This window comes from Grampus griseus (assembly GCF_964374135.1).
Source record: "Grampus griseus genome assembly, chromosome: 16".
NCBI classification, from domain to species: Eukaryota; Metazoa; Chordata; class Mammalia; order Artiodactyla; family Delphinidae; genus Grampus; species Grampus griseus.
In genome coordinates this window covers 38501622-38526557 of record NC_139010.1, presented here as the reverse complement: position 1 = coordinate 38526557, position 24936 = coordinate 38501622, and the positions used below count along the sequence as shown (strand labels likewise).

At 40.4% G+C, this 24936-nt stretch overlaps 1 protein-coding gene across 4 annotated transcripts in view; it reads right to left on the bottom strand.

Moving 5' to 3' along the window:
* SHLD2 (shieldin complex subunit 2) overlaps positions 1-24936 on the bottom strand; it is a 107737-nt gene that overhangs the window by 37363 nt on the left and 45438 nt on the right. For 2 of the 4 annotated variants that reach the window (XM_082673748.1, XM_082673751.1), the window contains exons 4-6: positions 18216-18466; positions 16323-17846; positions 12143-12250 (exon numbers count right to left, since the gene is read on the bottom strand). In XM_082673748.1, coding sequence (XP_082529874.1) covers positions 12143-12250; positions 16323-17841 — 1627 coding nt within the window. In that variant the 5' untranslated portion in view covers positions 17842-17846; positions 18216-18466. The remainder of the gene's footprint in view (positions 1-12142; positions 12251-16322; positions 17847-18215; positions 18467-24936) is intronic. The other 2 variants (XM_082673749.1, XM_082673750.1) reach the window with 1 other exon arrangement.

The window sequence follows — 24936 nt, the reverse complement described above, 5'->3', positions numbered from 1 at the left end:
CGTACTCTTTTACCTATCAGAATAATCTTATCAAATTTCATGAAAATCTTATTGGGATTTTGATTGGATTTTTACTGACTTTCAGAATAATCCTATCAAATTTCATGAAAATCTTATTGGGATTTTGATTGGATTTTTACTGAATTTATAGATCAACTTGGAGAGAACTGAAATCTTTACAATGTTAAACCTTTCAGTGAACAAAGTATGGGTATTTACTTCTTTAATTTCTCTTAATTTTTTCATTTAACAACAAAATTGTTAAATTTCTTACTAGATATTTAGTACCACATGATAATATTGTAAATGGTGCCTTCTCTTTATTTGTGTTTCTAGTTGTTAGTCACTCCACTCTAGAAATGCAGTTGACTTTTGTATATTAACCTTATACCTGGCCACCTTGCTAAACTTTCCCATTATTTCTAATAATTTGCTTGTAGTTTTGTGTGTGTGTGTGTGTGTGTGTGTGTGTGGTACGCGGGCCTCTCACTGTTGTGGCCTCTCCCATTGCGGAGCACAGGCTCCGGACGCGCAGGTTCAGCGACCATGGCTCACGGACCCAGCCGCTCCGCGGCATGTGGGATCTTCCCGGACCGGGGCACGAACCCGTGTCCCCTACGTCGGCAGGTGGACTCTCAACCACTGTGCCACCAGGGAAGCCCCTGCTTGTAGTTTTAAGAGGGGAAAGATCCTTTGTAAATCTATAAATAATAATTATAATAATCCATCACATCATCTATAAATAATGACAGTTTTATTTCTTCTTTTCCAATTTTTGGAAATTTCTCTTTCCATGTTTTCTCACACTGGTTAGTATCTCCAATAATATGCTGAATAAAAGTAGTAACAGCAGCATCCTAGTCTCATTCCTAATTTTTTTAAGGAATGTTTCTAATATTTCTCCAATTAAGATAACTGCTCTGGAGTTTTTAAAGATGCTCCTTATGAATTTAAAATAAATTTCCTTCTATTCCCAATGAATAGGGGTTGAATTTTATTTTCAAAAGCTTTTTTGTACCTTTGAGATGAACATATATGGTTTTTTTAACTTCTCTTTTTGAACTAATATTAGACTTACAAAAAAGTTGCAAAAATAGTGGAGCTCTCTTATATTCCTTATCCTATGTCCTCTAATGTGAAGATCTTCATAAGTACAGAATAATTATGAACAGGAAATTAATACTGCTTAAATATTATTAACTATAAATCTTACTCAAATTTTACTAATTTTCCCACTAATATCCTTCTATGTAGCATCTTATCCAGGATTCTACATTACATTGTTATTTCTCTTTAGTCTCCTCCAGTCTGCAGTAGTTATCAGTCTTTTTTAAAAAATATTTATTTATTAATTTGGTTGCGTGGTGTCTTAATTGCAGCAGGCGGGCTCCTTAGTTGTGGCTCGTGGGCTCCTTAGTTGCACACATGGGCTCCTTAGTTGTGGCATGCGAAGTCTTAGTTGCGGCACGCATGTGGGATCTAATTCCCCGACCAGGGATCGAACCCGGGCCCCCTGCATTGAGAGCACAGAGTCTTATCCACTGCACCACTGGGGAAGTCCCCAGTGTTTCTTGTCATTCATGACCTCAACACTTCTGAAGAGTATTGATCAATTACTTTGTAGAATGTCCCTCCATTTGGGTTTCTCCAATGTTTTCTCATGACTGAAATGAGGTTACGCATTTTTGGCAAGAATACCACAAAAATTATGCTGTCTCCCTTTCAATGCAACATAAGCAAGGAATTCATGATATCCTTAATACTGATATTTACCTTAATCACTCAGTTAAGTTGGTGTCTGCCTTGTAAGTTGGTTTTCTCCTTGTAAGCTGATAACTACCTTGGGGAGACATTTTGAGACTATGCAATGTTATTTCTCCCCAAACTTCCATCTACTAATTTTAGCATCAGTGGATCCTTGTTTACAATATTTATTACTGAAGTGGTTACCTAATGGTAATTCTGTTTACCTTTTTCTTCTCACATTTATTCATTGGAATTCCAATTTATTCACTGGAATTGTGAAGAAGAGCTCTTATTTATTTGTTTGTTTATTTGTTTACTTAATTTATTTTGTAAGTCAGTCAGTCAGTTGAATGTTTATTTCAGTATGAACCCATAAATATCTTATTCTATGGGCTATAATCCAATACTATCTTTTCTTTTTTTCCTTAAATTGTTACAGTTTGGGCCAGTAGGTACTCCTTCATGTTAGCTCTTGTGTTCTTTCAAAACAACCCTTTTCTGACACCACCAGATGTTCCAGGCTCTTGTCTTTTCGCTGTCCCAATCCTGTAATCAACCACTTCTAGCAGTGCTGGTTCCTTTTACAGACCAAGATCTGGGCACTAGGTATGATCATTCTTACCGAGGTGTCACTACTTCTGTGTCCTCTCAGCAGACAGAACTAGGAAATATGTACTAAGCATAGTAGCCCACCTATACACATATATCTATATTTCTGTATCCCTTTATCTGTGTGCTTATCTATCTATATATTGAAAACCATAAGCTTATACTAGTATTTCTAGCTCTAATCCAAAAGGTTCCTTTTAACCTTCCCTCTTTTTTTTTTTTTTTTGCAGTACGCGGGCCTCTCACTGTTGTGGCCTCTCCCATTGCGGAGCACAGGCTCCGGACGCGCAGGCTCAGCAGCCATGGCTCACGGGCCCAGCCGCTCCGCGGCATGTGGGATCTTCCCAGACCAGGGCACGAACCCATGTCCGCTGCATCGGCAGGCGGACTCCCAACCACTGCGCCACCAGGGAAGACCCCCTTCCCTCTTTTTAAAATATAACTTCTCTCTTTAACAGTGAGAAACCCAATTCTCATTATCTACAATTTATTTACTTACTTGTTCAATTTTAGTACATAGACAGAGTTGTTGCTAATCCATTCCTCTTTGAGAAACACTTTTACTAACTGGATTACAGCATTTATGTATGTTTTTTCCCTTAGCCTTACAGAATCCAGTCAATACACTGTTTTCCAGTTTCTTAAGTTTGTTCTTTCCCCCCCGCCACCCTTCTGTGTAGTTATTTTATTCATCTGTAATACTGTTAGGCTCATTTGTCAATGTTCATTCCATTTTGGGTTCCCCCTCCACCAGATTCTAATTGGTTTTAATCATTTATTTTCGGGGGTATATGAAACATCATTGTGGTTCTGTGAGACAGAGCCACACAAAAAGACATACTCAAAGAAGTGTCGCTCCCTCCTCATCAATGTTACCCTATTTCCATTCCCTCTTTCATCTCCCTCATCGATACTACCCTATTTCCATTCCCTCTTTCTTTCTACCCCTTTCCCAACCTTTCCCAAGATTGCAGGTATCCAATCTTGTTATTTCTGGTTTATCCTTTCTGCATTTTTTTTGCACAAATGAGGAATTACATGTATATTTTCTTATTCCTCCTTTCTTTCTTAGATGAAGGATAGCATACTACATACGCTTTTGGGGGCTTTTTATTTTTCACATAACAATATGTCATGGAAATCACTTCATATCACTTCATAGACTCTTTCATTTTCTTTTTACATCTGCATAGTATTCCACTATGTGACTGTACCATAATTTAATCAACCATTCTATGTATGAGCATTTCAATTTTTTCAATGTCTCGTAATTATAAACAATACTGCAAACAATAACTTTGTTCTGATGTATTTTCATATTTTTGTATTGATAGTTGTATCTTCAGGATGGATTCCTAAAAGTAAGCTTGTTGGGTTGAAAGCCGCGTACATACGTAATTCTGTTAGGTATCACCAAATATCCCTCCAGAAGGGTTGTGGCAATTTACCTTCCCACCAGCGATGTGTAAAAGAGCCTTCTCCCCCACAGCCTCATCAACAGAATGTGTTGTCCTAGTTTTTAATTTTTGCCAATCTGATAGGCAAACAATGACATCTGTGTTGTTTTAACTTGAATTTCTCGCGTCTACTTCCCAGTTTTCCATCAGGTCCGCTGTTGCTCAATTTTTAAGGGTTCTCCACATATTAGGAACACTACCCTTTTGTCTTAGATGTATGTTGCAAATATTCCCTCCAAGTATGCCAGCTGTGTTTTGACTTTATGTTGTTTTTAGCCATTCAAATTTTTATTTCTCCATAGGAAAATGTATTAGTCTTGTATTTTACTGCCTCTGGATTCTGAGTAATAGTAAGAAAGACTTTCCCTACACCAGGTTTAGATGGGAATTCATCTGTGTTTCCTTCTAGTAGTTATATGGTTTTATTTTTTACATTTAGATTTTCTTTTTTTGTAATTTATCTTCTTTTTTTTAACATCTTTATTGGAGTATAATTGCTTTACAATGTTGTGTTAGTTTCTGCTGTAAAACAAAGTGAATCAGCTACACATATACATATATCTCCTCCCTCTTGCGTCTCCCTCCCACCCTCCCTATCCCACCCCTCTAGGTGGTCACAAAGCACCGAGCTGATCCCCCTGTGTTATGCGGCTGCTTCCCACTAGCTACCTATTTTACATTTGGTAGTGTATATATGTCAATGCTACTCTCTCACTTCATCCCAGTTTACCCTTCCCCTCCCCATGTCTTCAAGTCCATCCTCTATGTCTGCATCTTTATTCCTGTCCTGCCCCTAGGTTCATCAGAACCATCTGTTTTAGATTCCATATATATGTTAGCATTCGGTATTTGTTTTTCTTTTTCTGACTTACTTCACTCTGTATGACAGACTCTAGGTCCATCCACCTCATTACAAACAACTCAATTTCGTTTCTTTTTATGGTTGAGTAATATTCCATTGTATATATGTGCCACATCTTCTTTATCCATTCATCTGTTGATGGACACTTAGGTAGCTTCCATGTCCTGGCTATTGTAAATAGTGCTGCAATGAACATTGTGGTACATGACTCTTTTTGAATTATCATTTTCTCAGGGTATATGCCCAGTAGTGGGATTGCTGGGTCATAAGGTAGTTCATTTTTAGTTTTTTAAGGAACCTCCATACTGCTCTCCATAGTGGCTGTATCAACCTACATTCCCACTAACAGTGCAGAGGATTCCCCTTTCTCTACACCCACTCCAGCATTTATTGTCTGTAGATTTTTTGATGATGGCCATTCTGACTAGTATGTGATACTTCATTGTAGTTTTGATCTGCATTTCTCTAATGATTAGTGATGTTGAGCATCCTTTCATGTTTGTTGGCAATCTGTATATCTTCTTTGGAGAAATATCTGTTTAGATCTTCTGCCCATTTTTGGATTAGGTTGTTTGTTCTTTTGATATTGAGCTACATGAGCTGCTTGGATATTTGGAGATTAATCCTTTGTCAGTTGCTTCACTGGCAAATATTTTCTCCCATTCTGAGGGTTGTCTTTTCATCTTGTTTATGGTTTCCTTTGCTGTGCAAAAGCTTTTAACTTTCATTAGGTCCTATTTCTTTATTTTTGTTTTTATTTCCATTTCTCTAGGAGGTGGGTCAAAAAGGATCTTGCTGTGATTTATGTCATAGAGTGTTCTGCCTATGTTTTCCTCTAAGAGTTTTATAATGCCTGGCCTTACATTTAGGTCTTCAACCCATTTTGAGTTTTGTTTTTTTTTTTGCGGTACGCCTCTCACTGTTGTGGCCTCTCCCGTTGCGGAGCACAGGTTCTGGACGCGCAGGCCCAGCGGCCAAGGCTCATGGGCCCAGCCGCTCTGCGGCATGTGGGATCTTCCCGGACGGGGGCACGAACCTGTGTCCCCTGCATCGGCAGGCGGACTCTCAACCACTGCGCCACCAGGGAAGCCCCATTTTGAGTTTATTTTTGTGTATGGTGTTAGGAAATGTTCTAATTTCATTCTTTTACATGTAGCTGTCCAGTTTTCCCAGCACCACTTATTGAAGAGGCTGTCTTTTCTCCATTGGATATTCTTGCCTCCTTTATCAAAGATAAAGTGACCATATGTGCGTGAGTTTATCTCTGGGCCTTCTATCCTGTTCCATTGATCTATATTTCTGTTTCTGTGCCAGTACCATGCTAACTTGATTACTGTAGCTTTGTAGTATAGTCTGAAGTCAGGGAGCCTGATTCCTCCAGCTCCGTTTTTCTTTCTTAAGATTGCTTTGGGACTTCCCTGGTGGCACAGTGGTTAAGAATCCGCCTGCCAACGCAGGGGACACGGGTTTGAGCCCTGGTCCGGGAAGATCCCACATGCCACGGAGCAACTAAGCCCATGTGCCACAACTACTGAGCCTGCGCTCTAGAGCCCACGAGCCACAACTACTGAAGCCCGTGCACCTAGAGCCCGTGCTCCTCAACAAGAGAAACCACCGCAATGAGAAGCCTGGGCACCACAATAAAGAGCAGCCTCTGCTCACTGCAACTAGAGAAAGCCCGTGCACAGCAACGAAGACCCAACACAGCCAAAAAAAAAAAGATTGCTTTGGCTATTAGGGGACTTTTGTGTTTCCATATAATTTGTGAAATTTTGTGTTCTAGTTCTGTGAAAAATGCCATTGGTAGTTTGATAGCGTTTGCACTGAATCTGTAGATTGCTTTGGGTAGTATAGTCATTTTCACAATATTGATTCTTCCAATCCAAGGACATGGTATATCTCTCCATCTGTTTATATTTAGATTCTTAATCCATTTGGAGTTTATTCTTCTATTTGCTGTGAGAATTTGTTACCTGAAAACTCAGTTCACCTTTTCATGGGTGTCAAGTCAAAAGACACTACCAAGTCAAAGACTGGGAGAAGGCAGGATTTATAACTTGCAGCAAGTAAGGAGAACACTGGTGATCATTCCCAAATCAGTGTCTCCCTGAACAGCAAAATTGCATAAGTTTTAAGCTAAGAGTACCTGCATATTCATGAAGGGGTTTGGGCTGGTGTACACATATTCATGAAGGGACTTGGACGGTTGGCAGAGTCCAAGCTGGAAAAGGTCAATATCATCATCCCTTAGGTTCCAGTTGATCTGGTGGGTCAGCAATTCAGGCTAATCTCTCTACCTTTGAAACAGAACTGGGAATCTTTACAATGGATATTTTATCTTTGTTATTGTTACTTCTCTTCCCTGATAACAGTCATTGGTTTCTGCATTCCTTTGTTCCCTTAAGATCATTAATTACTGAGACCTGTTCAAGGATAAGCATTATGGCCATGCTTAAACCACAAAATGGCTTAGGTCAAAAATGGCTTCTCTTGTGTCAAGAAAGCTATGCCTGGTTCTCTTTCTCTGAGGACTCCCCTACCCTATCTGGTTCCAAAATGGATATAATCTTACCTTTTTCTAAATGGCTACCCAGTTACCTCAGTACCATTTATTAAAAAGCTAACCATTACCTCAGTGGTTTCAGATACCATCTTTGTCATATACTAAATTATACATATGTGGTCTAATTCTGGTCTTCCTATTCTGTTCCACTGATCTAGTTGCCTATTCATGCACCAGTATCACACTGCTTTAATTATGGGGGCTTTAGAGTATGTTTCAATGCCTGATAAGCCTAGTCTCTCATAGTTTTTCTTTTTCCTAGCTTTCCTAGTTTTTCTGTTTTCCTAGCTATTCTTGCATGTTTGTTTTTCCATATGAATGTTAGTATCAAGTTGTATATGCCATAACATAGCATGTTGGTATTTTTATTGAGACTGCATTGAATTTATAAATTATCTTAAGGAGAATTGGTATCATTATAATGTTGAGTCATCCCATCCAAGAATAGGGAATGTTGTCTTTCCATTGGTTCATGTCTTCATTTTTTTCTAGTGTATTTAAAATTTTTCTTCATATAGGTGTTGCACATTTCTTGTTTAATTTATTCTGAAGTATCTTCTTTATTACTATTGTAAATGAGTATTTTCCTACCATTATGCCCTCTGTTTGGTGTTTGTGTATACAACGTTATTGATTTTTTTAACAGTAATTTTTGTATTGTTACACCACTGAATTCTTTTATTGTTTGAACTGATTTTATCTTTGAGTCCCTGGAGTTTTCCAGATATGTTTTCAAAGCATTTTTACATAGTTTTTATTCTTCTTCACCCATTCAAATGTCTCTTCTTGTCTAATTGCATTCGTTAATAAGTCTTTATATAATGGTGAAGAATAGCAGAGATAGTGAACATTCTTATCTTATTACTGATTTTAGTGGAAATGCCTCTAGTGTTTCTCCATTAAATAAGATTAGGCATTAGGGCTAAGCATATCTATATTATTGATACAGTATCAACTGTATTGTAACTGTAGCACTGTACTGAACTGTACTTATTGATAGAAGGAGAAAGTATCCCTCAATTTTTACTTCCTGGAGTGCTTTTTATGATAAATTGATGTTGAATTTTTTCAAAGGATTTCTCAACATCTATGGAGATAGTCATATAATTTTTTCCTTAGATTTATTAATATGAAATATGATACTCATGTATCTTCTAATACTGAACAAATCTTCCATTTCTGGAATAAATCTCACTTGGTCATTATTTTCCTAATTTGGTGTTAGATTTTGTTTACTAAAATTCTGTTTAAACTTTTTGTACCAATAATCATGTATAATACTGGTTTGTATTTTTATTTGTAATGTCTTTATTTGGTTTAGGTGTCAGTGTTATATTTGCTTTATAAAAGGAATTAGGAATTTTCCTTCTTCAATACTCTGGAACACGGACTTCCCTGGTGGTGCAGTGGTTAAGAATCTGCCTGCCAATGCAGGAGACACAGGTTGGAGCCCTGGTCGAGAAGATCTCACATGCAGTGGAGCAACTAAGCCCATGTGCCACAACTACTGAGCCTGCACTCTAGAGCCCATGAGCCACAACTACTTAGCCCGCATGCCACAACTACTGAAGCCCACACGCCTAGAGCCTGTGCAACAAGAGAAGCCACTGCAATGAGAAGCCCATGCAGCGCAACAAACAGTAGCCCCTGCTCGTCCCAACTAGAGAAAGGCCCACGCACAGCAACAAAGACCCAACACAGCCAAAAATAAATTAATTAATTTAAAAAAATACTCTGAAATAACTTTAACACCATTGGAATTTCTGATCTTTGAAGGTTTGGTAGAATTTCCTATGAAACTATCTGGGCCTGGCACTTTTTTGTATCGTAGTTCCTTCTTTTTTTTTTTTTTTTTTTTGGCTGCACCTCACCACTTGTGGGGTCTTAGTTCCCAGACCAGGGATCCAACTGGGGCCTCCAGCAGTGGAAGCAGAGTCCTAACCACTGGAAGGCCAGGGAATTCCCTGCATTTCTTCTATAGAAACTGGTCAGTTTAAGCTTTCTATCTCTAACGGGATCAATTTTGGCAATCTGTATTTCCCTAGAAAATTATATATCTAGCTTTTTCAAATTTATTTGCATTAAGTTCTGTAAAATACCCTTTTATTTTTTTAACATATTATTATTTTTTGCTGCCTTGGGTCTTCATTGCTGCGTGCGGGCTTTCTCTAGTTGCAGTGAGCGCAGGCTCTTCGTGCAGTGCATGGGCTTATCATTATTGTGGCTTCTCTTATTGCAGAGCATGGGCTCTAGGTGCGTGGGCTCAGTAGTTGCAGCACGCAGGCCCTAGAGTGCACAGGCTTCAGTAGTTGTGGCCCACAGGCTCAGTAGCTCCAAGGCATGTGGGATCTTCCCGGACTAGGGATCGAACCTGTGTCCCCTGCATTGACAGGCAGATTCTTAACCACTGTGCCACTAGGGAAGTTCCCTTTTATTGGTTTTTAATTTCTGTTTCAATGATTATTTCCTCCTTGTCATTTATTCTGTATCTTTGTGCTTTCTCCCTTTTTTCTTTTCGTTTTCTTTTTCTTTTCTTTCTTTTTAACTTTATTGTATTACAGTTGATTTACAATGTTTTGTTAGTTTCAGGTGTACAATGAAGTGATTCAGTTTACATATACATATATTCATTCTTTTTCAGACTCTTTTCTCATATAGGTTATTACAGAACATCGAGTAGGGCTCCCTGTGTTATACAGCAGGTCCTTGCTGGTATCTACCTTATATATAGTTATGTGTGTATGTTAATCACAAGCTCCTGATTTATCCCTCCTCACCATGTTTCCCCTTTGGTAACCATAAGTTTGTTTTCCATATCTGTAAGTTTGTTTCTGTTTTGTAAATTAGTTCACTTGTATCATTTTTTAAAAAAATTAGACTCCACATATGAGTGCTCTGACTTACTTCACTTAATATGATAATTTCTAGGTCCATCCATGTTGCTGTAAATGGCATTATTTCATTCTTTTTTATGGCTAAGTAATATTCCATTGTATATACATACACCTTCTTTATTCATTCCTCTGTCAGTGGACATTTAGGTTGCTTTCATGTCTTAGTTATTGTAAATAGTGCTGCAATGAACATTGGGGTGCATGTCTCCCTTTTTTCTTGATCAAATTAACTAGTTGGTTCATCTATCTTTTTTTGAAACAAGATTTTGATTTATTATTAAAATTATCATTTTTAAATTCTTATTCTTATTAATTTATTATTTCATTCCTGTTTCTCTGCTTTACTTTGTTATTCTTTTGCTAGTTTTCTGAGTTTGGAATTTAATTCATTTATTTTTATTCTTTCATTTTTATTGATAAAAAGAGTTTAGCTAATAAATTTTTCTTTGATAACTCCCTTAAATGCATCCCAGAGATTCTGACATGCAGTGTTTTCACTGTCATTATTTTTTTTTAATTCTATAGTATCAGTTTGTATTTCCTTTTTCACCCAGGATTTTTTTAATAGGTTTAAAATTTCCAGATATAGGACATGCTGTTGTTATTGTTAATAAATTCTAGTTTTATACCATTTGATCAGCATGTTTGTAATAATTCCACTTTATAGAAGTTACTGACATTTTCTTTATGACCTAATAGGATCAATTTTCCTGACTGTGTTGTGGACACATGACAAAAATGCATATTTCTATCATTAGAATGTAGAGTTCAATTTATATCCATAGGATCTACCCTATTCATCAGATCAACACGGTTCACTATGTTATTTAGATCTTTTATGTCCTTAGTTGTATTCTGTCTATTAGATCTGTCTTGTGCCATTAGAGAAATGCAAATTAATACCACAATGAGATATCACTACACACTGATTAGAATGGCTACTATTTCAAAACAGGACAATACCAAATGCTGACAAGGATGCAGAGAAACTACAAGATACACTGCTGGTAGGAGCCACTCTGGAAAACAGTTTGGTGGTTTCTTTTAAAACCGAACATGTATTTGCCATACAACCCCCTCTTTTCATTACCTCAAGAATTCCAGAGGCTCAGAAACTCCACAGAAGAACTTCTGAGGTCCCTGGAACCACTTGGAATGATATGCAAGGTTTTATATCTATCTACTTAAGTCTATTTTTCTGAAGAAATGGCCCATAGCTTCTCAAAGAGGTCTATGACTTGCTAAAAGGTTAAGAACCATGACTATATTGACTCTAAGAAAAATAAGAAAATGAAACATGAACCCCAATTTTTTTTCTTTTTTAAATTAAATTTATTTTATTAATTTATTTAATTTTTGGCTGTGTTGGGTCTCCATTGCTGCGCACGGGCTTTCTCTAGTTGTGGTGAGCGGGGGCTACTCTACGTTGCAGTGTGTGGGTTTCTCATTATGGTGGCTTCTCTTGTTGCGGAGCACAGGCTCTAGGTGCATGGGCTTCAGCAGTTGTGGCACGTGGGCTCAGTAGTTGTGGCTCGCGGGCTCTAGAGTGCAAGCTCAGTAGTGGTGGCGCATGGGCTTAGTTGCTCCGCGGCATGTGGGATCTTCCCGGACCAGGGCTTGAACCCATGTCCCCAGCATTGGCAGGCGGATTCTTAACTACTGCGCTACCAGGGAATCCCCCAATATTTCTTAAATATTATTATAGTATAATTATACTATATAATTATACTATACTATATACTATATATTATATACTATATATATACTATATATATAATTTATATATAATTTATTATAATACTATAATTATAGTATAATTATACTATAGTATAATAATTATACTATACAAGTTAATTTTTGTAAATTCTATTTTCATTCTTACAAAGAAAATAAACTAATACCTTTCAGCTAACTTGTTTAGAAGACATTTTGTAACATTACCATTTTAACCCTACTTTTTTCTAATATACTTCAAATACTAAGAAATTATTATATTTAAAATGTGTCTTACATTCTTCAGGATGGACAGATGAATAACTCCCAAGATTTAATAAGTGACTGGTAAATGTTGATTGCAGTACTGTCTCACCAACCCAATGATCCTCATGAATAGTAACATCTAGAAAGGGGAAAAAAAAAGTTCTGATCATGCCAAAAATTCCTTCACATTGTGGTTAACGTACCTATCATAGCAAAATACTGTGCATGCCTCTCACATGCTAGCCAACTGAAGTTCAACTAGGGTAAATCATCTGCCTAAAGGAACAAAATGATAAAATAGCAAATCTGAACTCTGAATGTAGGTATGTCTGTATGTAGGTAAAATAACAAAATTGCTTCTGTATATTCAAACAATATCAATATGGAAGCTCTGCTCCACAGATAGAAGTTTAAAGGTTTTTGTTCACTTAAGGTAAATGGTACAATGTATACTTCTGATAAATTAACAGTGAATAGGGACTTCCCTGGTGGCACAGTGGTTAAGAATCTGCCTGCCGGGCTTCCCTGGTGGCGCAGTGGTTGAGAGTCCACCTGCCGATGCAGGGGACACGGGTTCGTGCCCTGGTCCGGGAACATCCCACATGACGCGGAGCAGCTGGGCCCGTGAGCCATGGCCGCTGAGCCTGCACGTCCGGAGCCTGTGCTCCGCAACGGGAGAGGCCACAACAGTGAGAGACCCGCGTACCGCCAAAAAAAAAAAAAAAAAAGAATCTGCCTGCCAATGCAGGGGACGCGGGTTCAACCCCTGGGCCGGGAAGATCCCATATACCTCGGAACAACTAAGCCCACATGCCACAACTACTGCGTCTGCACTCTAGAGCCAACAAGCTACAACTACTGAGCCCGCGTGCTGCAACTACTGAAGCCCACGCGCATAGAGCCCATGCTCCGCAACAAGAGAAGCCACTGCAATGAGAAGCCTGCATACTGCAACGGAAAGTAGCCCCCACTCGCCACAACTAGGGAAAGCCCATGCACAGCAACAAAGACCCAGTGCAGCCAGGAAAAAAAAAGTGACTAATTTAGGGCCAGGAAGCCAAGCAGTGGTTCATTCCAAAGCAGTAGTGCCTAGAAGAGTAAAAAACATTCAGTACGGGCTTCCCTGGTGGCGCAGTGGTTGAGAGTCCGCCTGCCGATGCAGGGGACACGGGTTCGTGCCCCGGTCCGGGAAGATCCCACATGCCGCGGAGTGGCTGGGCCCGTGAGCCATGGCCGCTGAGTCTGCGCGTCCGGAGCCTGTGCTCCGCAACGGGGGAGGCCACAACAGTGAGAGGCCCGCGTACCGCAAAAAAAAAAAATATATATATATATATATATACATATATATATATATAAACACATTCAGTATGCATTTACCCCTTCTGCTAATAAGCATAACGTAAGCCATTCTTATTCAGAAATTGTGAACTAGATACTTTTTTTTCCTAAGAAAATAAAGCAAAACAGAACAAACAAAAAAACCTGTTAAAAAAAAAAGGTGTTCATAGAAATAATCTAAATATTCTATAATAGGAAAATGGTTAAGTAAATTGTGGTAAATCACTTCACAGAATGTTACCTAGTTGTTAACAATTGTATGGACACTAGGAAAAGATAGAGAGATAGCAGGGTTGAGTCTCCATCTGCTAGGTAAAGGCCTCCTGGGAGGCACACACAGTGACAGTAATGCCTTGGTAAAGTAACCATGGTCCACGGTCTAACCCTCTCTTTATGGTCTGGGGAACCTCATTTTTTTCAGCACTCCAAAAATAGATTTCAGCTCTGCAGCATAAGCTCAGTTAATGAGACAAAAAAACCCAAAACAGAACACAATCTTTTTGTTTAAATATACAACAAGGCATTAATTGCCAAAGAACAACACTTGCAGCCTGTTCTCACCTTGTAGGCAGTTTTACACCTTGGAAGCCAAGTCATACGGAAAGGGCTGCTCAGCAAGCACTGAATCAGAACAGAGCTGAGTTAGATGACCTGAGCTGCCAACGAATAAGGATACCGCCAGTAAGACAAGACTACGCCAAGCTGTTACAATCCCATGTTCATCTCTTCAGTAGGGACTTACACAATCTTACACAAATCTTACACAAATCACAATCTTACACAATCTTACACAAATACCAGCGTATATTAGCTAAGGTTCTCACTCCCCCAGCAAACCATCTGGTAGGAATTACCAGTGATTGATTGCCTTGATTTTTCTTTATAAGCTTCTAAGGCTGACCCACACCTCTTCTCTATCACATTTTCTTTAGATGTACTATTAAGCTCAATCAACTTCATCCTGGTCTGGGATTCATGCTATTTTTTTAAATAAGTTTATTTATTTATTCACTTATTTTTGGCTGCGTTGGGTCGTCATTGCTGCCCGCGGGCGTTTCTCTAGTTTTGACAAGTGGGGGCTACTCTTCGTTGCAGTGTGCGGGCTTCTCACAGCAGTGGCTTCTCTTTGTTGCGGAGCAGGGGCCCTAGGCACGCGGGCTTCAGCAGTTGTGGCACACAGGCTTAGTTGCTCTGCAGCATGTGGGATCTTCCCGGACCAGGGCTCGAACCCGTGTCCCCTGCATTGGCGGGCAGATTCTCAACCACTGCACGCCACCAGGGAAGTCCTGGGATTCATTCTTTTTTTTTTTTTTAATTAAGATTGGGAAGTCCACTTATTTATTTATTTATATTTATTTATTTACTTTTGGCTGTGTTGGGTCTTCGTTGCCGCGTGTGGGCTTTCTCTAGTTGCGGCGAGCGGGTACTACTCTTCGCTGCGGTACGTGGGCTTCTCATTGCAGTGGCTTCTCTTGTTGTGGAGCAGGGTCTCTAGGCACGCAGGCTTCAGTAGTTGTGGCACGCGTGCTCAGTAGTGTGGCTCACAGGCTCTAGAGCACAAGCTCAGTAGTTGTGGTGCAAGGGCTTAGTTGCTCCACGGCATGTGGAATCCTCCCAGACCAGGGCTCGAACCCGCGTCCCCTGCATTGGCAGGCAGATTCTTAACCACTGCACCACCAGGGAAGTCCTGGGATTCATTCTTAAAATGACTGGTATCTCTGCCCTAATACACTGGTGTGTTTATCTTTAAATCAATAAAGGACATGTAACAAAATGTTAAGATTTCTTTTTTCACGTGAAAAAGCAGGATACAAACTGTTTTTCATGATTACAATTGTATATTAAGAGTAGGGATTCTGGAGTCTGGGTGAAACCCTGCTTTGCCACCTCCTAGCTGGGTGACAGTGGGCAAGTTACTTCACTACCCTGGGTCCCAATTTCCTCCAGCTGAAAAATGAGGATGATAATCAGTGCTCTCCTCATAGAGTTGAAAGACAGGTAAAGTTTGAAACAGGGACTGACACTAAGTAAGTTCCCAATAAATACCAGCTATTACCCATGTATGCAGACACAGATTGAGAAGTACGGGGAAGATAAGAGGAAGGTTAACACTCCAAAACTCCACTGGCGGTTATACGAGGTTGGTATAATACCAGGAGTTTCTCTTTTCCATATTTCCAAATATGATTAATAGCGACCCTTGAATAACGTGGGGTTAACGCATCGATAACTTTACAGTCAGCCCTCCATATCCCTTGTTCCTCCACATCCACGGATTCAACCAACCACAAACAGTGGAGTACTGTAGTGTTTACAATTGAAAAGTATGCACATATAAGCAGACCCATGCAGTTCAAACCCATGTTGTTCAAGGCCTTACAGTAATTTAAATAATTTTAAAATGCAATAGAAATTCTATGTTCCCTCAATAAGAATGTAGTGTGCACAGCTTTATTAGGGATTAAGTAGTAGATATATTGTCCTTTTATCATAAGATGGTTAACACCTAAGGAAAAGGGTAAAAAAAAAGATATAAATAAAACTATAAAAGACAAAGAAAGAGTCTGATGATACACGACATGAATGCTAGCACAGTGAATGAAAGGAGGAGCAAGCAGAGAAGCCTTCTTAAGGAGAAGATGAGTGGGAAGGAGGGACAGAACTAAGAAGGACAGACAAACGCTCAGAAATGGCAATGCACAGGACCCTGGGAAGGGGTGAAGAGACCAACGTGGATGCCATAAGGAACTCGATCATTGCTGGAACCCTGAGAGACAAAGGGTAAAGGGAGACTCCTCAAAGGCTTAAAGTGGGAGGGGGAAAAAGCCCACAGCTTTGTAAAATAAACTCCCACTATACCATGATGACCTTACCCGTGAGTAAAATTATATCTCCAAGAAACACTGTAAGTGCCCAAAACGCTGCAGTCCTCCACAGAAAAACCTTCTTCTTAATTTCTGATTGGTCAATTACCACAATTGTTGCTAAAGGCACTTTAGAGCCAGAATTTGGTCCAGATTTTATGTTTATTTCTTTCACGTGACACGGAGATAACACCATGACTAAGCAATTATACTTCTGACTTTCAGAATCACAGTTTTTTATTAACGATGTCTTTTTAATGCCCTTAAATCCAGACACATTCCTCTGGTGCACTGTTACAGTATGATCTCTCTGATTAGAAATCAACTTGCTTTTCTTAGCGACGTGGGGGACTTCAGATAGAGCTTGAGGATGGCCTGATTTATCTTCAGAGGTCCAACTTCTTTCAACAGAACTTCTGTGGAAGGTATTCAATTGGGAACACAGTATTCCTGAGCTACATGACTCAATGCGCATCTCATTTGGCGTCAATTTATCATCAAAACGGAGAAGTTCTTGAGATCCTATATTTTCTTCAAGACCTTTATCGGCGTTCAAGAGAATGTGGCTATTTTTTGTTTCAGGACTAAAAAGTTCAAGGGAACAGGCTTGGTTCTGTCCACCTTCATATCCTTCTGTAGAATCATCATTGGGCTGAATCAAATTATCTTCAGTGATTCTTATTTCCCCATGACTTGCCTCTGGTTCAATCTCCATTTTAATGGTTCCTTTATTTATAGAATTCTGCCCTTTATACTTCCTTTGAGATAAAAAAGCAACCTGGCTGGAGGTCATTACACTGAGAAATTCAGTATCAGTGGATATTTTAAGGCCTGAGACCTTCCTAACTGTTCCTTCAGGCCTTGGTTTGTCTACTGTGCTAGAGGAAAATAATTCCCGACACTGGTTTTGTATTTCATGATGCTCTGCTGGTGCACAGTTTGTTTCCATAGCTCCTGGCCCCGTATTAGTCTGTTCAGCACCACAGATCACATCCAATATAGCTGCACACTTATGATCTAACTGAAAGGAATCTTTTGGAACATTCTGACCATGTATATTTGATTGATCTTTAGGCTGTTCAACTGTGATTTTCTTATGTTCACTGAAAAGCTTTTGATACTTTTCTTCTTCAGTTAAATGTTGAAATCCGGCCTTAAATCCACATATTCGATCACTGGAGTTGGTTCTATCACTCAACCCCAAGGGGTGACTCTTCTGGGATTTTATAGTTTGTGTTTCAGAAATGCAATGTGTGAAGTCATCTTTCACGTGAACAGATCTGTTCATAGAGTTTGCTGGAAAATGACCACGAGGAAGATCTGGAGGGTCCAGGGCCTGATAATCCTCAAGACTTTTGTGCCTGCATTTTTCATCCTTCAGATGTAAGGAATGGTGATTGTACAAAAGCTGAATTTCTTTCCAGGGGTCCGCAGTGGACACTAAAGAAGTTGGTTCCTGTGATACTGTCATTTCCAGTGGGCTGATTGGAGCACCCCAAAAAATGTGGACTTGAGATCCTCCACTCATGGTTTCTGAAAAAATAAAAAATCTAAAATAAGCCTTTGTCATTAAATTTTTATAAGTTGATATTAACTTATATCCCCAAAGCAAATATAATATAAACTATGAATCAAAAACATAATTAATAGGTGATTTACATTGTTACTCCATTTAATTATAAAAGTAAGAAATATATAAGAAATCGTAAGGAGAAACCAAAGCATCCACAAAAATCGCTCACATAAAGACTCTCTTTAAGGAAAATAAAGCTCAGTATACTAACATCAAACGAGTAAATCCTTAGCATGGTCACTTTTTTGTGTTGAAAAACTTGCACCATTTAAACAATAACTTAGTAAAGAAGGCGGGAAACAGCATTTGTTTAACTGCACTATAGTCACCTTTAAATCTCCTGTTTCCTTTACTCCATTGATTATGTAAGTTTAGGGCCTCCTTCCTTCAACTGTGAACTCAGTTCCCAAGATTAGGGACTTCCCTGGTGGTCCAGTGGGTAAGACTCCATGGTCCCAATGCAGGGGGCCCCGGTTTGATCCCTGGTCCGGGAACCAGACTCCACACGCATGCCGCAACTGAGTCTGCATGCCGCAATAAAGGATCCCGCGTGCCGAAACGAAGATCCCGAGTGCTGCAGCTAAGACATCCCCACAGCCAAAATGAATAAATAAATATTAAAAAAAAAAAGTAAACACACACACACACACACACACACACACACACACACACACACACACACGTTTCAATTCCCAAGATCAAAACAGAAGGCTTGAACCAGAGAGAAAATAAAAAACCAAGGCTCTGGGGCTTCCCTGGTGGCGCAGTGGTTGAGAGTCTGCCTGCTGATGCAGGGGACACGGGTTGGTGCCCCAGTCCGGGAAGATCCCACATGCCGCAGAGCGGCTGGGCCCGTGAGCCATGGCCGCTGAGCCTGCGCGTCCGGAGCACAACGGGAGAGGCCACAACAGTGAGAGGCCCGCGTACCGCAAAAAAAACCCCAACAAACCAAGGCTCTTTTCAAGATGTCCAAGTGACTGTATTATCTATCTTTAATCTGTTAGCATAATCAATAGTTGCTTCTGTATTTTTAATCTTCTCTAAAATACACCAGATTAAGAAAAGTCACTTTGTAATACACAGATTAAAAAAACTCATTATAATTTAAACAGTTTTTCATTAACTGTGGCACTTGATATAAGTAAACCTAAGTAAGCATCATATTTAGTGAGATAGAAATAAAGAAACATACCAATATTTACTTAATAATAACTGACTTTCAAAAAGTTTGTGGGGTTTTTTTTGTTTTTTTTTTGGCCGCGCTGCGTGGCTTGCGGGATCTTAGTTCCCCAACCAGGGATACAACCATGACCTTGGCAGTGAAAGTGCAGCGTCCTAACCAGTGGACCGCCAGGGAATTCCCCAAAGAGTATTTATTAAATAGATCTATTCCTAGAGTTTGCTGATAAATTTTTTATAGTGCTACAGGGACAAAAAGACAGATTAAGTCCCTGGCCTAAGAGAACTGTCAGCCTGGTTTTAAAAGAACAAAAAGGAGAGAAAAGTAGTGAATGTAAACTCATAGTTTAAAAATAATGTAATAAATACTATAAGCTGTAAATAGGAAACAGTAGTCTCCTGGGGAGCAATGCTCCTATGGAAGGTAAGCACTATGGCTATAAGCATCTAAACAAAAGAACGAGCAGCTGTAAAAGGCAGAGTTATGACAGACCATGGTGTGTTTGAGGACTTTTGATGAGAGTACAGGGTCCTTTGTAAAAAGGTAAGAAAGTTTCAAATCATGAAAAGTCCATTTGGAAGTATGGGAAGTATGGCAGTATACAGGAAGCAACAGCTATTATCCCCAATCACTCTTATCATTCCTTGAAGATTTGTTCATGGTCATCTCTTCCAAATCTAATAACCTATCCAATTATAATTCTTGTGATTTCAGTATCAATGTGGGTGTTCCTTCCAATAACCTGGCCTCTTGGTTCCTTGCCCTCTTCTCCTTCACTTATTTTATTCTCCACCCTACCTCAGTTATCCATTCTCATAATCATATAACTACCATTATCAATAACTACATACTTTTCCTTAATTTCAATTTAAGCTTTCAACTCTACTTTCTCCTATCTCAACTTACCCCCTCTAAATGCACAACTCCAACAGTTCTTTGACCACAAGGGATCTACGTTGAACACAATGATCATACTTCATTTTTACAGCCTCATTCTTCACCTCCCTCCTTAACCAGCTTAGATTACATGGTCCCTTATTATAATCGTTCCCTATCATACTTCTCTAATTCTGCTGCTCTCATCTCCAAGGTATTGGCCAGCTAAACTCGAACCCTAGTTCCACCTACTCTACACCTGTAACCAATGAAAACTAGTCATTCGTTAGTTCATTACCACTAACCTCAAGGTAGTACCCAGCAATCTTATCTTTTCCTGTCCATTCGTTCTCCAAGATAACTCTTTTATACCTTTTTACTCTTTAAATCCCCAGCATCTCCTCCCCTACCTTCAAGTGCAGCTGGTGATCATTTACAACTTGTCAACAACATATTTACCCACTTCTATCATACCCACATACTTTGCCCAACTTCCTATTACTACAGACGAACTAACTGTTCGTGCTACTATGCAAAGCCATCTCTTCCTCACTTAGACATTAGATCTTATACCCTCTTTCCTAATCAGGTTTCAACAAGTCTCCCCTTTTCTCCTAAATCTTGATTTTTCTCTCTTTACTGGAGCATCTCCATCAACAAACAAACATGCTGTGATTGCTCCTCAAGGTGTTACTCCTCAGCTCCTCCACCCCACTTATTGCACCACTTTTCCGCTCTCCTCTACAGCAAAATTCCTTGAAAGAACTTTCAGGGCTTCCCTGGTGGTGCAGTGGTTGGGAGTCCGCCTGCCGATGCAGGGGACGCGGGTTCGTGCCCCGGTCTGGCCAGATCCCACATGCCGTGCAGCGGCGGGGCCCGTGAGCCATGGCCGGGGAGCCTGGGCGTCCGGAGCCTGTGCTCCGCAACGGGAGAGGCCACGGCGGTGAGAGGCCCGCGTACCGCAAAAAAAAAAAAAAAAAAAAAGAAAGAACTGTCAATATTCCCTCTGCTCCCATTCTCTCTTAAACCCATTCCAGTCAAGCACTGGTCCAAACCACTCCACTGAAACGGCATATTTCAAGGTTCCCAATAACCTCCACCTTAGCATCAGTCAACTCCCCATTTTCAACTTACTCGGACTGTCAGCAGGATTTGACACCACTGATCACCGCTTTCTTCTTTCTATCTGACTTTAGGGATACCACATCCTCTTGATTCTCATCCCAACTCACAATACCCCCCAGTCACTCCTTCTCAGTCTCCTTTGCTAGCTCCTCCTCATCTCCTCAACTTCTTACTCAATGGCCGAGTACTTGGCTCTCTCTCTGCACTCACCCCCTAGGTGATTTTCTTTCAGTCTCAGGATCTAAATACCTTCTAATGATTACCAGATGTATATCCCCATCACTAATGACTAATGACAACCAGATGTATATCTGATGTAATGACCGCCAGATGTATATCTCCATTACTAATGACTAATGACTACCAGATGTATAGCTCCATCACTGGTGACTAATGACCACCAGATGTATATCTGATGGCATGATTAATGACCACCAGATGTATATCTGATGGCATGACTAATGACCACCAGATGTATATCTCCATTACTAATGACTAATGACCACCAGATATATATCTCCACAACTAATGACTAATGACTAACAGAGGGGGCAGGGGTTCGATCCCTGGTCAGGGAACTAGATTCCACATGCCTCAACTAAGAGTTCACATGCCACAGCTAAAGATCCCACATGCTGCAACTAAGAGTTTGCATGCCGCAACTAAAGATCCTGCATGCCACAACTAAGAGGTCACATGCCGCAACTAAAGACCCCACATGCCACAACTGAAAGATCCCACGTGCTGCAACTAAGATGCAGTGCAGCCAAATAAATATTTTTTTTAAATCCTAGAAAGAAAAACATTGGGAAGCAAGATTAAGGATGATTTTTTTTAAGATTTCTATATTTTAAAAGTTTTATTGTGAAGAATAATGAATGTCTATTATTTTTATAATAATCAGATTTTTTTGTTTGGTAATTCAGGCTTTTCTTTCATAATCTTCAAACTGGATATGGTGTTCCAATAGACATACAACAATGGACCTAAATCTAACATTGGAGAAAAAGAGCTGAGAACAATGATGTCAGCTGTTAACTTATTAGCAGCTAAAACAAAGATATACCGCTATTTTCAAACAGTTTATAATAGTGAATTATTACTAAGGAAACAAAATTATAGTAAGTTTAGGTGTCAAGTCTTGACCCATAACAAAACAAAGAGGGCTAAGTATCATAAGTACTATAACTACATATCCCACCCCCATCTAATCCTCATAGAAAGAATAATCTGCATAAAGAATAATTGGAACATTAGATCTAATTGACAGTTTACTATCTATATATCATTATTAAATTGGCCACTAGGGGGCCCCAAATAGCACAGCAAAAATGTTCAAGTTCAAAAGTTACATCAAAACCAAATGGAAGATGTAGGGGAAGATGGCGGAAGAGTAAGACGCGGAGATCACCTTCCTCCCCTTCTGGTACATCAGAAATACATCTACACGTGGAACAACTCCTACAGAACACCTACTGAACGCTGGCAGAAGACCTCAGACCTCCCAAAAGGCAAGAAACTCCCCCACGTACCTGGGTTGGGCAAAAGAAAAAAGAATAAACAGAGACAAAAGAATAGGAACGAGACCTGCACCAGTGGGAGGGAGCCGTGAAGGAGGAAAGATTTCCACACACCAAAAGCCCCTTCGCGGGCGGAGACAGCGGGTGGCAAAAGGGGGAAGCTTTGGAGCTGTGGAGGAGAGCACAGCCACAGGGGTGCGGAGGGCAAAGCAGAGAGATTCCTGCACAGAGGATCGGTGCCGACCGGCACTCACCAGCCCGAGAGGCTTCTCTGCTCACCCACCGGAGCGGGCGGGGCTGGGAGCTGAGGCTCGGGCTTCGGTCAGAATGCAGGGAGAGGACTGGCGGCGTGAACACAACCTGAAGGGGTTACTGCACCATGGCTAGCCGGGAGGGAGTCTGGGAAAAAGTCTGGAGCTGCTGAAGAGTCAAGAGACTTTTTCTTCCCTCTTTGTTTCCTGGTGCGCGAGGAGAGGGGATTAAGAGCGTTGCTTAAAGGAGCTCCAGAGACGGGCGCGAGCCGCGGCTAACAGCATGGACCCCAGAGACGGGCATGAGACGCTAAGGCTGCTGCTGCCGCCACCCAGAAGGCTGTGTGCCAGCACAGCTCACTAACCACACCTCCTTTCCGGGAAGCCTGTGCAGCCCGCCACTGCCACGGTCCCGTGATCCAGGGACAACTTCCCCGGGAGCGCACACAGCGCGCCTCAGGCTGCTGCAACGTCACGACGGCTTCTGCCGCCTTAGGCTCGCCCTGCACTCCGTACCCTTCCCTTTCCCAGGCCTGAGTGAGCCGGAGCCCCCGAATCAGCGGCTCCTTTAACCCCGTCCTGTCTGAGCGAAGAACAGACGCCCTCCGGCGACCTATACGCAGGGGCGGGGCCCAATCCAAAGCTGAACCCCGGGAGCTGTGCGAACAAAGAAGAGAAAGGGAAATCTCTCCCAGCAGCCTCAGGAGCAGCGGATTAAATCTCCACAATCAACTTGATGTACCCTGCATCTGTGGAATACCTGAATAGACAACGAATCATCCCAAATTGAGGAGGTGGACTTTAAGAGCAAGATTTATTATTTTCTCCCCTTTTCCTCTTTTTGTGTGTATGTGTATGCTTCTGTGTGAGATTTTGTCTGTATAGCCTTGCTTTCACCATTTGTCCTAGGGTTCTATCCATCCGTATTTTTACTTTAAAAAAATTTTTTTTCTTAATTTTTTTTATTTAAATAACTTTATTTTACCTTACTTTATTTTATTTTATTTTATCCTCTTTCTTTCTTCCTTTCTTTCTTTCTACTTTTTCTCCCTTTTACTCTGAGCCGTGTGGATGAAAGGCTCTTAGTGCTGCAGCCAGGAGTCAGTGCTGTGCTTCTGAGGTGGGAAAGCCAACTTCAGGACACTGGTCCACAAGTGACCTCCCAGCTCCACTTAATATTAAACAGTGAATATCTCCCAGAGATCTCCATCTCAACACCAACACACAGCTTCACTCAACGACCAGCAAGGTACAGGGCTGGACACCCTATGTCAAACAACTAGCAAGACAGGAACAAAACCCCACCCATTAGCAGAGAGGCTGCCTAAAATCATAATAAGTCCACAGACACACCAAAACACACCACCAGACATGGACATGCCCACCAGAAAGACAAGATCCAGCCTCATCCATCAGAACAGAGGCACTAGTCCCCTCCACCAGGAAGCCTAAACAACCCACTGAACCAACTTTAGCCACTGGGTACAGACACCAAAAACAACGGGAACTACGAACCTGCAGCCTGCAAAAACGAGATCCCAAACACAGTAAGATAAGCAAAATGAAAAGACAGAAAAACACACAGCAGAGGAACAAGCAAGATAAAAACCCACCAGACCTAACAAATGAAGAGAAAATAGGCAGTCTACCTGAAAAAGAATTCAGAATAATGATAGTAAAGATGATCCAAAATCTTGGAAATAGAATAGACAAAATGCAAGAAACATTTAACAAGGACCTAGAAGAACTAAAGCGGAAACAAGCAACAATGAACAACACAATAAATGAAATTAAAAATACTCTAGAAGGGATCAATAGCAGAATAACTGACGCAGAAGAACGGATAAGTGACCTGGAAGATAAAATAGTGGAAATAACTACTGCAGAGCAGAATAAAGAAAAAAGAATGAAAAGAACTGAGGACAGTCTCAGAGACCTCTGGGACAACATTAAACACACCAACATTCGAAATATAAGGGTTCCAGAAGAAGAAGAGAAAAAGAAAGGGACTGAGAAAATATTTGAAGAGATTATAGTTGAAAACTTCCCTAATATGGGAAAGGAAATAGTTAATCAAGTCCAGGAAGCACAGAGAGTC